Source organism: Phaseolus vulgaris, chromosome 3 (genome assembly GCF_051622355.1).
Source record: "Phaseolus vulgaris cultivar YP4 chromosome 3, ASM5162235v1, whole genome shotgun sequence".
NCBI classification, from domain to species: Eukaryota; Viridiplantae; Streptophyta; class Magnoliopsida; order Fabales; family Fabaceae; genus Phaseolus; species Phaseolus vulgaris.
In genome coordinates, this window is record NC_143500.1 from 2,353,183 (window position 1) to 2,366,056 (window position 12,874).

General features: G+C 33.6%; 1 protein-coding gene across 5 annotated transcripts; it reads left to right on the forward strand.

Moving 5' to 3' along the window:
- The first annotated feature begins 743 nt into the window (after positions 1 to 743).
- Positions 744 to 12,235, forward strand: LOC137806050 (uncharacterized). 5 transcript variants are annotated; one of them, XR_016519562.1, is made up of 13 exons: positions 744 to 1,188; positions 1,283 to 1,399; positions 2,165 to 2,229; positions 3,419 to 3,524; positions 3,890 to 3,961; positions 4,656 to 4,715; positions 5,351 to 5,480; positions 5,557 to 5,750; positions 5,849 to 6,033; positions 6,364 to 6,491; positions 7,731 to 7,949; positions 9,773 to 9,992; positions 10,961 to 12,235. XR_016519562.1 is itself a non-coding variant. In XM_090300439.1 (13 exons), the coding sequence occupies exons 1-13, from the start codon at positions 838 to 840 to the stop codon at positions 11,746 to 11,748; spliced, it is 2,703 nt and encodes a 900-aa protein (XP_090156565.1). In that variant the 5' UTR covers positions 744 to 837; the 3' UTR covers positions 11,749 to 12,235. The 5 variants fall into 5 exon arrangements, 4 of the variants coding, with proteins under 4 accessions (XP_090156565.1, XP_090156566.1, XP_068462071.1 ...); XM_090300439.1 differs by having other exon boundaries at positions 7,663 to 7,949; XM_090300440.1 differs by having other exon boundaries at positions 764 to 1,188; positions 5,351 to 5,406; positions 7,663 to 7,949.
- The last annotated feature ends 639 nt before the right edge of the window (positions 12,236 to 12,874 follow it).

Sequence of the window (12,874 nt, forward strand, 5' to 3'; positions counted from 1 at the left end):
ATTCAACTTAATATGTTATTTATTCAACTTTTAGGGACAAATTTAATTATAGTTAAAAATGAATGTGCAGCTATTTTAGAGTTTACTTGACTCTATAATCAACTCATCATCAATATAATAAATGACATAGTTTAAGAATGAAGGTCGAAAGAGTGAAATTTAAAGAAAAAAATTATAAGTATTTAAAAAAGTTATTTACGAAATTTTAATTATAGTAAATTTTTACACAATTGTTATTGCTGCGAATTCACAATCAAGCTGAACGCTATTTTATAAGCGAGTACTTAAAAATGGAGAAATGATGTTTAAAAGTACTAAATAATATTATCTTGGAAGAAAATAAAGTTACGTGCTTAAAATTATGCTATATATAATGAAACTCACCAATTTTACAAAACGATAATTTTTTATTCTCCAAAAAAAAAAAGAATCCATTAAATTGTGACCTACATTTAGAGTTATTTAAATTTTAAATTTTAAGCTTGAGAGCTTATATACCTATCAACACTCAAGTATCTCAAAATTATTCACATATCAATTCTCAACCAAAATCGATTAAAAATTTAATTATAACAACTCTACTTTTAACAACTAAAATTTTCTATTTATCTCCAATAGGATCTAAATTATAACAAATTCCAAAAGAAATTAAAGATACAATCAAAATTGTGTATCTAAAATTTTGTTATTAATAAAATATAGCAAAGACTGTAATAAAATTAAGAACATCATCCCATTTAAATAAAGAGATCGAAAAAAGAGCGCCAAAAGAAAAGAAGAGCGCGCATTTGGTTTGTGTAGGGTTTAGCCCTCAAAACCCTAATTTCACAACCCATCATGACCAAGGTTTACGGCACCGGTGGTGGTGGCAGCGGCGCCGTTCCGAGCAGCATCACCCTGTCGGACCGGCAGGGTTTCACGGCTTCAATGGCGGCCTTCGGGAACATGTACGACGTTGCATTCAAACCCCGCTTGCTTCTCTCCATCATCAGAGACCATATTCCGGACGAGAAGCGTGCCTTCTCCAATCCCTTCCAACTCTCCAAGGTCGTGTCACTCGTTAAAACGCACTCTCTTCTCTCTGAGTGTTTCCTGCTAGACTCCACGCCTCCCAAAGTAATCCAAGCCTGGAACTCTGCATTCTCTTCCTGGCTCGACCGCATCTTCTCCCTCCTGTCCACCTCCATGGTGGGAATCAAAACCAGCAAGCTTTTGATTTTTTTCCCTTTTTTTTTGTTTTGAATGGTTTTTGTAGTTGACATGGGTGTGTTGTTCTTTCTAGCCTGATAAACGCTGGGTGGGGATCTCTCTGCTCGGGGTTACTTGTGAAGAGTGCAACTCTGAGCGTTTTCTAGAATCTTACTCTGTGTGGTTCAACAAGTTGCTAGCTGTTCTACAGGTAAATGTTTTGCCTTACATGCTGATGGTTCTTTGTTAGAGTTTTAGGATTTAGGAGTATGAAGTGCTGTAGATATACTATTGTTTAGGGTATTTGTTTTTTGGATAAACCTTTAAACCTTAGTGATGCTCACAAGTAGCTAGTACCTTTGGTTCTTTTGAGTATATGACACGGGTTTGATCCCTTATCTTGTGCTTTACATCCACAAGAGGACAAGTCCTGTGTATTCTGGCAATGAGAATAGCTTTGGTACATTTTCTGATCTAAACCATGACGTTTTCTAATTGTAATACTAAGCATGCTATCCAGCACATATTTTAGCCCACAAGCCAATGCTGGGACTTGAAGGAGAACTTAATGTAGTTGATACCGTTTAAATTTAATGTTCTTGTACTACTCACCTTTACTGATTTCAGGCATCCTTCCTGTAAATTGTGAATGGGCAGTGTATCTTTTGCTGATGCCGCTTGGAATTAGTAAATGTGCTTGTTCCCTCTGTAGGCCATTAAAGAGCTCACAGGGCTTCCTTTTTTGTATTCGATAAGGATCCTGTTTTTTTGGCATGATATGTCACGGATTAATGCTAAACATCATTTATGTGATACACTGTCTTTTTTATTTGACTTCATTTCTATCTTTTAAAGTACATGCATGCTCAAACATAGTTACCCTTATTTGCGTTCATCTTTGTACAAATCTCTGAAATGAATTTTATTTTTTGGTATGCTCAATTTTGACAAGCTCCTTGATGTTTGTTGGAAATAGTCACCAGCAGATTCAAATTTAGTGAGGGTAGCGGCTTGTGCTTCAATGTCTGATTTATTTTTAAGGTTAGATATTTCTTTTTGTACCTTGAGAGTTTTCTATTAATTGGTACAAATATTGTTCTGCAATGTAGAGTAGAGTACTAATGCTTGATGCTGCTGATTAAATGAATCCCTTGGTAGAAATATCTCTCTTTATTTTTATGCTAGCTGTTGTGTGGTTGCCACCCACATTACCAATGATTTCTTACGTCTTCTCTGTTATGCATAATACTCAATGGGATGATGTTAAGGTTGTCCATCTTCAGGAAGATTCATAAACTTAGACAAATAAACTTGTAAGAGTTTGCATAATTAAAAAATAAAATTAAAATATTTTTCATAGTATCTAAATTAAATGAATAGCATAAATTAATAAAAAGAACCCACCATTCCATGCCTTGGGAATATCAATTACACAATCCACTATTTCACAGTGATCTCAGTTCTCAACTAATACTGCAAGTTCAGAAAAAAAAACAAAAAAGAGACACCTTGTTCATGTAGAGGCCAGAGGGTACCTTGTTCACAATTTAGGTTTCAGAATGGCAGTCAAGCATGGAGGTCAGTAGTAGTTGCAAACTTGTTGTTGCCAAGCAAGTGAGTGAACAAACAGTTGTATATCACATTCACAAGTCACAAGTAATACTGCTCTTATACCAAATTGCATTGTTTGTTGATTCATGGGTGGGTAACCAAGCAAGAAGGGGTTGCATTTGTTATAGATTTGAAGTTTGTGGTTGGTCAAAATAGCTATTAAGCAAACGCATAATAGAACCAAGTAACGGCAGGAACCCTGACTGAATGGTCATGTTTTGGGTTTTTATTGCACCTCAAGCAATCTTGCTAACTTGACTGTGAACAGCTAGTAGTTAAGTTGATCAAGTTCGAGTCTGTTAGTGAGTTGGCATGATTTATGAGCCCAAATTTGTAATCTTATACTTACAAGTTTATTTGTGAGTTTGAGAACAATGGATGGTTCTACCAAGTTTCTTAGATTTGACATTCAATCTACTTGAGTGTTTATTAAGTTTAATAGCTCCCAGGATCTCTGATGAAAAACAAGTTAATATAGACATGCACTTATTCTATATATTTATGTCCAATATTTTGTTTGTAGTATTACATTTTCTGCCATTCTTAGTCCTATTGCTGGTGAGATCTGTCTTCATTAAAATAGCTGGCAGCTTCCTGTGCTAACTCTGTTACAAAATAGGTTAAGTGGATATCCTAAGATCAAGAAAGAATCATCTTCCTCTGCTGTTAAAGTTGTTCAGCCTACATTGAAGATGTTAAATGATGAGAACTCAGAGGCAATATGGGTAAGTTGGTTTGGGCAGTTCGTAGATTTGCATTTGGATTCAGTATATTTGATAGTATTTTATATGTGCAATATATGTTGATGGGCATGCAATAGTTTCCTCAGGACCTCTCCTGACTTACCTACCCCTACACAGGTTATGCTAAGAGTTGAAATGTCTTTTGTGTTAAACTTATCTAATGTGGAAGATAAAAAGTTTTGGCTGAATGCAGACAAATCTTTAAATATAATATATTTTCTGTTTCTGTTGACATTATATACTTTTATTTGTAAATTCTCATATACCTGTTATTATTATTTTTATCCAGAAGTTATATGCTTTATTTGCCTACAGCGTTTTTAATATTTGAATTGTGGTGAATGCAGGATGCTGCAGTTCATTTGTTATGCACCATAACAACTTCATTTCCGTTTTCTATTCGTAATCATTATGATAGTGTAAGTTTCTCCTTTTTGGAAGTCCTTAATTTCTGTTTGCATGAGTAGAATATTCTTTCTTGGATAAATTCCACTGCCTTCTTCAATACTTTTTTTACCAGAGCAAGAATTTCAAACTCAAATGGTGCGTTTGATATGTTCCTTTCTTTTAATTTCACCAGCAACATTTGACTTCAATACTATGTTCCTATTACATTAGGCTGACAGACATTGACATGCTGTAGGTGGAGTTTGGCGTGTTGTGCTGCATGCACCAGTCTCAAGTTTATGTTCTTTTCTCTTGCATACTTTTTGCTGTAGAAGGATTTATTATTGTCACCCCTTTGTATTTCTCCCCTCTTTGTCAATGAAATTCTTTTCTACTAAAATAAATACTCAGGATATAATCATGTTTATTTGATGGTTCTAATCAGGTTTTATGTACATTTGTTCTAAGCTTTGCATGATTGGGATGTTAATGCTGTTGCACTATGTATCTGCATCTGCACTTGCATTGACACTGATTTTCTTATTATAGACAATACTCTGGCCTGTCCCTTTCTCTGCATGTTTGGAAGATGATGAGCATGTCATTTTTGCATGTGATTAGCACTAGGTTTTTTTGTTGCTTTTACAGGGAAAGGGTTGAGAAAAAACTATTTAAGTTCCCTTGGTGCTGTATTCACATTTTGATGAGTGATTTTAATTTATGCAGGTTGAATCTGCTGTCGCTTTAAAACTTTTGTCTGGAGGATGCAGTCTTGATATGTCGAAGGTAATATGTTCATCAAATTTTGTTTGAATCATTGGTATAAGTTTGAAAGGACATTATTTGTCTGCCTCTATATGTTAGCAGCATCCACATTTTTCTTAAAAATAATTTCACTATTTTTGCTGGGTCAATGTTCAACATGGGGGGCATCATTTATGATTTTTTAATTCTCTTTTATGCTTAACTCAATTTTGTATGGACGTGTTTTCTTATAAATAAAAAGAATATCCTCCTAGTCTTAATCTGATGTGTTATTTTATCTGCTTGGGTACATCTAGAAATTCGCCCATTGCCTTGCACTGCTTCCAAAATCGAAAGGAGACAATGAAAGCTGGTATGTGATGATGCAGAAAATTTTGGTGTTAATAAATGATCAATTAAATCAAGGACATTATTTGTCTGCCTCTATATGTTAGCAGCATCCACATTTTTCTTAAAAGTAATTTCACTATTTTTGCTGGGTCAATGTTCAACATGGGGGGCATCATTTGTGATTTTTTAATTCTCTTTTATTTTTTATAGTTTCCTAGTCTTTTATGCTTAACTCAATTTTGTATGGATGTGTTTTCTGATAAATAAAAAGAATATCCTCCTAGTCTTAATCTGTCGTGTTACTTTTTCTGCTTGGGTACATCTAGAAACTCGCCCATTGCCTTGCACTGCTTCCAAAATCGAAAGGAGACAATGAAAGCTGGTATGTGCTGATGCAGAAAATTTTGGTGTTAATAAATGATCAATTAAATCTAGCCTTTCATGGGCTAGAAGAAGGTAAATGTTGATAATATCTGTGTAGTAAATGCCTCTGTTAAAGCAGTTTGTGATAATCTTTTTCCATGTGTTGCAGAAACCATGCGTGACAGTGTTACTAGGCTGCTGGTTTTACCAGGAAAACATCCTCCGCCACCGTTAGGAGGCTACATATTGGCAAAAGAAGTTAGAAACAAGGCATCACAAATGACTGAGCAATCACTGATGTCTAATGTATCTACCCTTATGTTGGGCTGTTGTCTAATGCTTACAAATTCATATCCTGCTAAGGTACTTTTTAGTTTGTACAATGTGTTCCTACAATTGATGGTCAGTTCTGTGTATTCTTATTTTGGAAGAACAATGACAAAATGCAATCACATTATTAGGTAGATGTTCCTGTTCGTCTGTTATTGGCCCTGGTTGATAGGGTTCTGATGGTAAATGGCTCTTTGCCACAAATGTCATTGCCATTCATGACTGCCAAGCAGCAAGAGAACATTTGTTCAGAACTCCCATTTTTGCACTCGAGTAGCCTGGAATTGCTCACAGCTATCATAAAGTGTATGGGCAGGTATGTGTATGACTACACGATAGCCTCTCTCCCTTAAAAAAAAGAAAGAAAACAGAGGCAAAACAGAAAAAAAAATATGGTTGGGATAAATTAAATGTAACATTCTTCAAACCTTGACATTTCAGAATAATGTTGTCATTACTTTTAATGCCATTGTTAATGATCTCTGTTATAATGTGTCTTATCATCAAAGGGTTTACCCGTCACTGTTTTGGTGTTCTGGTATTCTTTCTATGCATGGCTTTCAAGTTCTTTCCTCTGATATATCTTTCATGTATTTATTTGTTGTCAGTGGAAGAACTCTACTTATTGCCAATATTTGTATTGCAGTCAACTATTACCATATGCTGCCAGTATTGTACGTATCATTACAAAGTACTTCAAGACATGTGAATTGCCAGAGTTAAGGATTAAGTTCTATTCAGTCGCGAGGGATTTGCTCATAACCATGGGTGCTGGTATGTAAAATTTCCCATTTTAATTGCTTTTCTGCCTACACTGGTATTATCTTGTAGCAATGAAGTTTGTGGATTGGAATGTCTTTATATTATTTTTTTCATGCTCCTTGTTACATTTTTTTTTTTTTACATTTTGGGAAGATATATTATACATTCCTAGAGGAAGGGCCCTGGCTCAATGGTAAGTTTTGTTGCCTTCTGACTTAGAGGTCACTCAATTAAATCTTTGATGCTTGTGGCGTTAAATCTGTATGCATCTACTCTCTCCATACAAGCGAGAACCTTGTGTATGGTTGTCTTACTTTCTCTTATATTATATCCCCAAATTTCTCATCCATCAACAGTTATATGCAACCACTTTGAACATCAATAACAGCATGACTCCGGGGAAAAACATGATCTTTGGTTGTTTGTCATTAAAATTGCTTTTGCTTCTAAAATCAAACCTAAAAATTGTAGCTTTTGAGTGGGGCTTAAGATTTTATACTAAGGTAGTGCTTGATCCAACTTTTTGGGCTTTTCTCTTCTTAAAAGAACAATCTCCTCTGATTATATTTTGAAGAGGATGTATTTTTTGGGTTTTTGCAAAAGCTACTTGTATGTTTTTAAGCTTTTTGGAAATTTTGTTTGGCCTAACTTCTTTTAAGGAAAGAATCCCAAAAGTGTTGAGCCAGACACTGCCAACGTTTTATTACTCGCTTGCTTTTGAGATAAAAGTTTCCTAAATTGAATAACTTCAAACCTGGTTTTAATAAACGTCAATTTGCAAATCCAGATCATCACAAATCAGGTTTAGAAACATTTACCGAGACACAATTTCCTCTGTACTATTTCCCATTAAGGAAACTAAAATACAGGCAGAGAAGGGGAGATGAAGAGAGAATAAGAAAGGAGGAAAGAGAAATGCTTCAGCTTAAGTGTATTTAGTCTTAGTTCCATCGTCTCTGTTGTTTCCATCTTGCATCTGATTTTGTGCTACACTGTTTATGTATTTTTTCCGTATATTATTTTTCAACAACTTCACATGTAGGCTGCATGGGCAGTTCTTTCCCTTTTCAGCTTATCTTTGTTGACACATGAATTCATCGGTTTCCCTTATCTTGGTGTATGATTAAGATGCATTTAATTTGACCATGCATACTGGCCTTTACTAATTAGTCATCTTGAGCAGGAATGGCTTTATACCTTGCACAGGAAGTTGTCAACAATGCTTTTACTGATTTAAGTAGTATCGAGCAGATGGATGGTGGCATATTAAATGGTTCAAATTCAAATGCCTCTGCTGGAGCACAGCTACCGCCCAGTCATAGAAAAAGGAAGCACAGCAGTGCAACGGGATCCCTTCAGGAGCATGATGAAGGAGGTGGTTTGGGTGTGGAACTTCCCAAGAATCGTCCATTGACTCCAATTTCTCTGAGAATAGCTGCACTTGAGACATTAGAGGCTCTTCTTACTGTGGTATGCGTCTGTCTGAGTAACTTTATTATAAAATAACTAAAGGTGTTTGTTTCTTCATCAACCTTTCCTTACCTTCAATGGCTATTCTTGTTCATAATTTGTGTTGTAATTGTAGGGTTAGATGGAAAAGGATAAAAACCATATTTTAAGTAATGTGACTGTATAACTTCTTGTTATTTGCACAGATATTTTAGGTAATATACCTAGTATGAGCCCATCACAGTTACTCCAAATATAATAAGAATCCCAACACATTGGTATCCTAATCTTCTCACAGAACTCAATGTTTATAATTGCAAGTGCTTGCCTATGTTTCTTATGCAAAGTGTCGTTATTCACAACCTCTTTAATAAATTTCTAATGATATATCAACTCATCATATTCTCTCTGGGAGGACAGATTGGGACACTGCTATGTTGGTGGGCCATGGTTTGGAATGTTGTTTCTATAAATACACTTTTATCTGTCCAAACAGTCTGCTATTTTTATTTTTATTTATTTTTTTATAAAAAATAAAAAGGAATTTATTAGAGGGAAAATAGGGGAACTACAAGTTAGATGAGGACAGGATATCCTTCAAACAAGAAACTTCCTAGAACTTAGGCCTTGTGTCTAATTCAACTCTCAACTCAACCCCCTGTAAAAACTAACTTTTAACTACTTTTATTTATAAATTTCTTCCTATAATACATTTCCAAACCGCCTCATTACTTCCCTGCCTAACAACTACACATTGGAAGAGAGCATGAAAAACAGTTAAATGTACAGTGAACCTGCCCTATAAACTGCATTTCCGAGATAGTGACCCCTTTAAACAGCTATAAGCAAAACAACAAAGAGAAGCTAAAAGCTATCCCTCAGCAAGTAATTTAAGGTATTCAATATTGTTAGACTCAAACTGGTGCAATTCACAATTGTTATGTAATTTCTATCCTTTATCTAGTTTTTTTACACATGTTAAACAAATTGACATGCCAAAAATTGAAAATGAGGAAAAGGTGTTCTATTTTAAATGGGGTTGAATATTGTAATGCTTACTTACAGTTTTTGTTTAGTACCTGTGGAATACATTTAGGGTGTGTTTGTTTCCAAGGGGGAGGAGGGAGGGGTGTTTTTTGTGTTTGTTTCAAGGGTTTTGAGGGTGGGGAGTGGATGGAGGAGAGGGTGAGTGATTTTTTTCATTCTTCACAAAATGAAGAGATTTGTGGAGATTTATGTAGGATGGTTGTACTTTACCAAAATACCATTGAGCATGCATTTTATTACAATATCAAAATTAAATATTACAAATTTATTTATAATTTCAAAAATATATAGTTAACAACATACAATATCAAAATAACAACATACAATTATAAATAATAAAAATAAAAAAATTATACTATTAACAAAATATATAGTTATATAAAATAATAAATGAATATAATAATAAATATTATTTTCATAAATTTTAATATATTTAATAATTTTATTTCAATTTAACACAAAAATATTTTCTATTATATTTTTAAATTTTTTATTATAAAATATAAATAATTATGAATATTATATATTAAAAAATTTAATTAATTAAAACCTTCACACAAAAAGAATCATAATTCATTATTCAAATATTTTTTAATAAGAAGGACAAATTTATAAACTTACAATAAACCATCCTCACAAATCAACTCTATCATCCCTCAATCCAAACAACTTCACATATCCTCATACATCCTCTCTAATCTTCACAAGTTAAAGGGGAAATCAAATTGACCCTTGAGATCTCTATTTTCTTCTCAATTTTAAGAGATCTGTATGATTTTTTTTATAATTTTTAACAGGCTGGAGCTTTAAAATCTGAACCATGGAGATCAAAAGTTGATAGCCTTTTGATAGTCATTGCAACGGATTCTTTTAAGGAAGGAACAGTTTCTGAAGAACCCGCTGCCACTGTCACAGATTTGCAGCTTGCTGCATTGCGGGCTTTACTAGCATCCTTTCTTTCATTTATTCAAGAACGACCTCCATATTTTTCTCAGGGTCTTGAACTTTTCCGTAGAGGTACTTCTATATATACATATATCAATTTGAATTTGTTTTATTCTTATTTATTTTGGTATCAAGTATTGGTATTTTAGCAGGTTGTAAAATATTGGGCTTTATGTGTCTAAAGAGATTTTGATGATTGTTGTTGCTTGGAATATTAACACTTCTTTTAATTACGTAAAATCTTGTGATTATTGTTGCAAGATGCTTAGGATTTTATAACTTGCATAGTTGGTGATATTGTTGGAAAGTATGTCCTATTATACGGTGTTTGCTGTTAATAATTAGATCTTGATTTGCATATTTCAATTTATGCCTTTTTTTTTGTGGACAAAAAGGGAGAGAAGATTTCTGAGTTGATTGAGAAAATCCTTAGCATGGTATGTTTGTATAGAGAAACAGGTAGGCAAATCAAATCCAAATTATTTACAGCAAATCACCATGACCTTAAAGGTGGTCCAGTTTTCAAAAGTATTGGATTTTAACTTTGGACATTAAATTTTCTGGTGTCAGAGCAGGAGTGGATTCAAATTTTTATTATGTGATTTGGAAAAATGGATAGGGTGTAGTAGAATGAAGTAGTGTTTGATAATGAGAAGTTTAGAGAAGGTTACACAGCATCCATGAATGTATTGTTCAAATTTGACTATTATACTGTTAGATTTTCATTGGTATATATATATATATATATATATATATATATATATATATATATATATATATATGTACATGTATATGTATGAAAGCATTTAGTAATAGGGAGGATGTTGTATTGTACATGATATCTAAGGTGTATTTGTAATATCCTGTGTTTTAGATAATATAAATTCTTGTTGATATGAATATATACTTCCCATTTATTTGGTTTTATTATTGAATATAGAATGATAAAATAAAAGCAGCATTTGTGTTCCTTGTACTTACAATTTCATGAAATTTTATTTTAATCCTGTTTCCTGGAACATGGGAATCCTTGTTTGCAGGGAAGCAACAAACTGCTGTACCAAAGCTAGCTGAGTTCTGTGCCCGTGCTCTGTTAACCTTGGAAGTGCTGATACATCCTAGGGCACTTCCATTGGTAGATTACGCCTATGCTAATAACAATTCTTTGGGTGAAGCCCATGGTAGTCTCCAACATGAATATTTTGGCCGAAGCAACAGTACCCCATTCAGTTTACCTCAAGATCCTCCTGACTACGATGATGATCTTTGTGCTAGATGGCTTGAAAATGGCAAAGAAGCTGATGTGTCTATGGATAAAGATGCAGAAAACAACCAAGAGCCAGTTTGCAGAGATAGTGATCCTATAGTGCTTCCTGTGCATGTATCTTCTGACAAGGAGAGGACCCAGATGGATTCTGAGGCTGCCACCCGTGCAGATGTTGAAATGAAAACTGTTGAGGATGAAACCAATTTGAAGTTAGATCAACCTGGAGAATCCGCGGTGCAGTTTCGGGAACCTGGATCTTGCGCCACAAACATCCCATTGGTTGAAGCTCACAATGGTACATTTGATGATATAGTGTCTGAGAAGATTCTTTCAGGCAGCACTGTTCCTCATAATGAAGCCAGTCATATGGAATCAGATCAAGGAAGCTCTGTTAACAAAGACTTTGCATTTGCTTCTCAGAGTAATAGCTTATGGCAAACAACCTCAGACTCTAATATTTTTCAGGATTTTGCTTTTAAATTGGATCATGACAATTCACTGGCAGAAGAAGATGGTTTTCCTGATATTGTGGATGGAGATCCAGATTCTGATTCCGAATAAAGGGGAGATTTTGTAATTTCCTTTTTTATCCGACTTCATTGACACTATATGTTGACAGAGAAGATGTTTTGTTCATTGACAACATGATATTGTTATTGCAAATTGCACTGGTTACAGCGAAGGGAAGAGACGCCTTCTCTCAACGTATGAAGAGAAATTTTGAGATTTTGCAGGAATCGTTATATGTTGCTGCTTTCTTCTGCTTCGATTGATATTGCTGCTATCATAAGTACGAGGAAAATGATCATGATGTTTCCGAGACTGAACTCCATTGCTGCTTCTGCTTTCTGTTTGTCTCAAAACACCTGCTTGGGTTTGTTTATTTCTTATTGATGAAACGTTCAGGAATATATTTGCTATTAAGTTATACATGTAATTAACACAGATTTATTCTAATATTATTAGTTATTTATATTTATTTGTATTAAATAGAAGAGTACATTTTTTTCTAAAAAATTGAATATGTTACTAATAAGGATTTATTTTACTTATTTGGTGCTTATTTGTGTTACTAGGAACACAATGTTTTCTCACTAAAACAGATTATTTGTTCACATTCTATTATTAATGTCTTATAAAACAAATCTTAGTATGATTTGTGATTTCAGATCTTTCACGTTAGAAAATAATTACTAATTACTCTGGTTAGTAGATATAGTGTGGTAGTGTGAAAAAATTGTATTTAAAATGAATGTGCAGAAATTCTACTTTAGAGTTTACCTAAGTGGAATTTAAAGAAAAAAGTTAAGTATTTAAAAAAGTTATTTACGAAATTTTAATTATTTGTAAATTTTTACACAATTGTTATTGCTGCTAATTAACAATAAAGCTGAACGCTATTTTATAAAAGAGTCCTTAAAAATGGAGAAATGGTGTTTAAAAGTACTAAATAATATTATCTTGATAAAGAAAAAAAAATTACGTGCTTATATTATGCTATATATAATGGAACTCAGCAAAATTTACAAAACGATAAATTTTTATCCTCAAAAAAGAATGAATCCATTAAATGGTCACCTACATAATATAAGTTATTTAAATTTTAAGCTTGAGAACTTATATACCTACCAACACTCAAGTATCTCAAAATTATTCACATATCAATTCTCAACCAAAATCAATTAAT

Bases quoted from the DNA above. Each gene is read 5' to 3' on its own strand.
- LOC137806050 (XM_090300439.1), top strand. From the start codon at position 838: ATGACCAAGGTTTACGGCACCGGTGGTGGTGGCAGCGGCGCCGTTCCG. The intron at 1,189-1,282 runs GTGGGAATCAAA...TGTTCTTTCTAG, and splicing joins CCCTCCTGTCCACCTCCATG to CCTGATAAACGCTGGGTGGG. The intron at 2,230-3,418 runs GTTAGATATTTC...GTTACAAAATAG, and splicing joins ATGTCTGATTTATTTTTAAG to GTTAAGTGGATATCCTAAGA.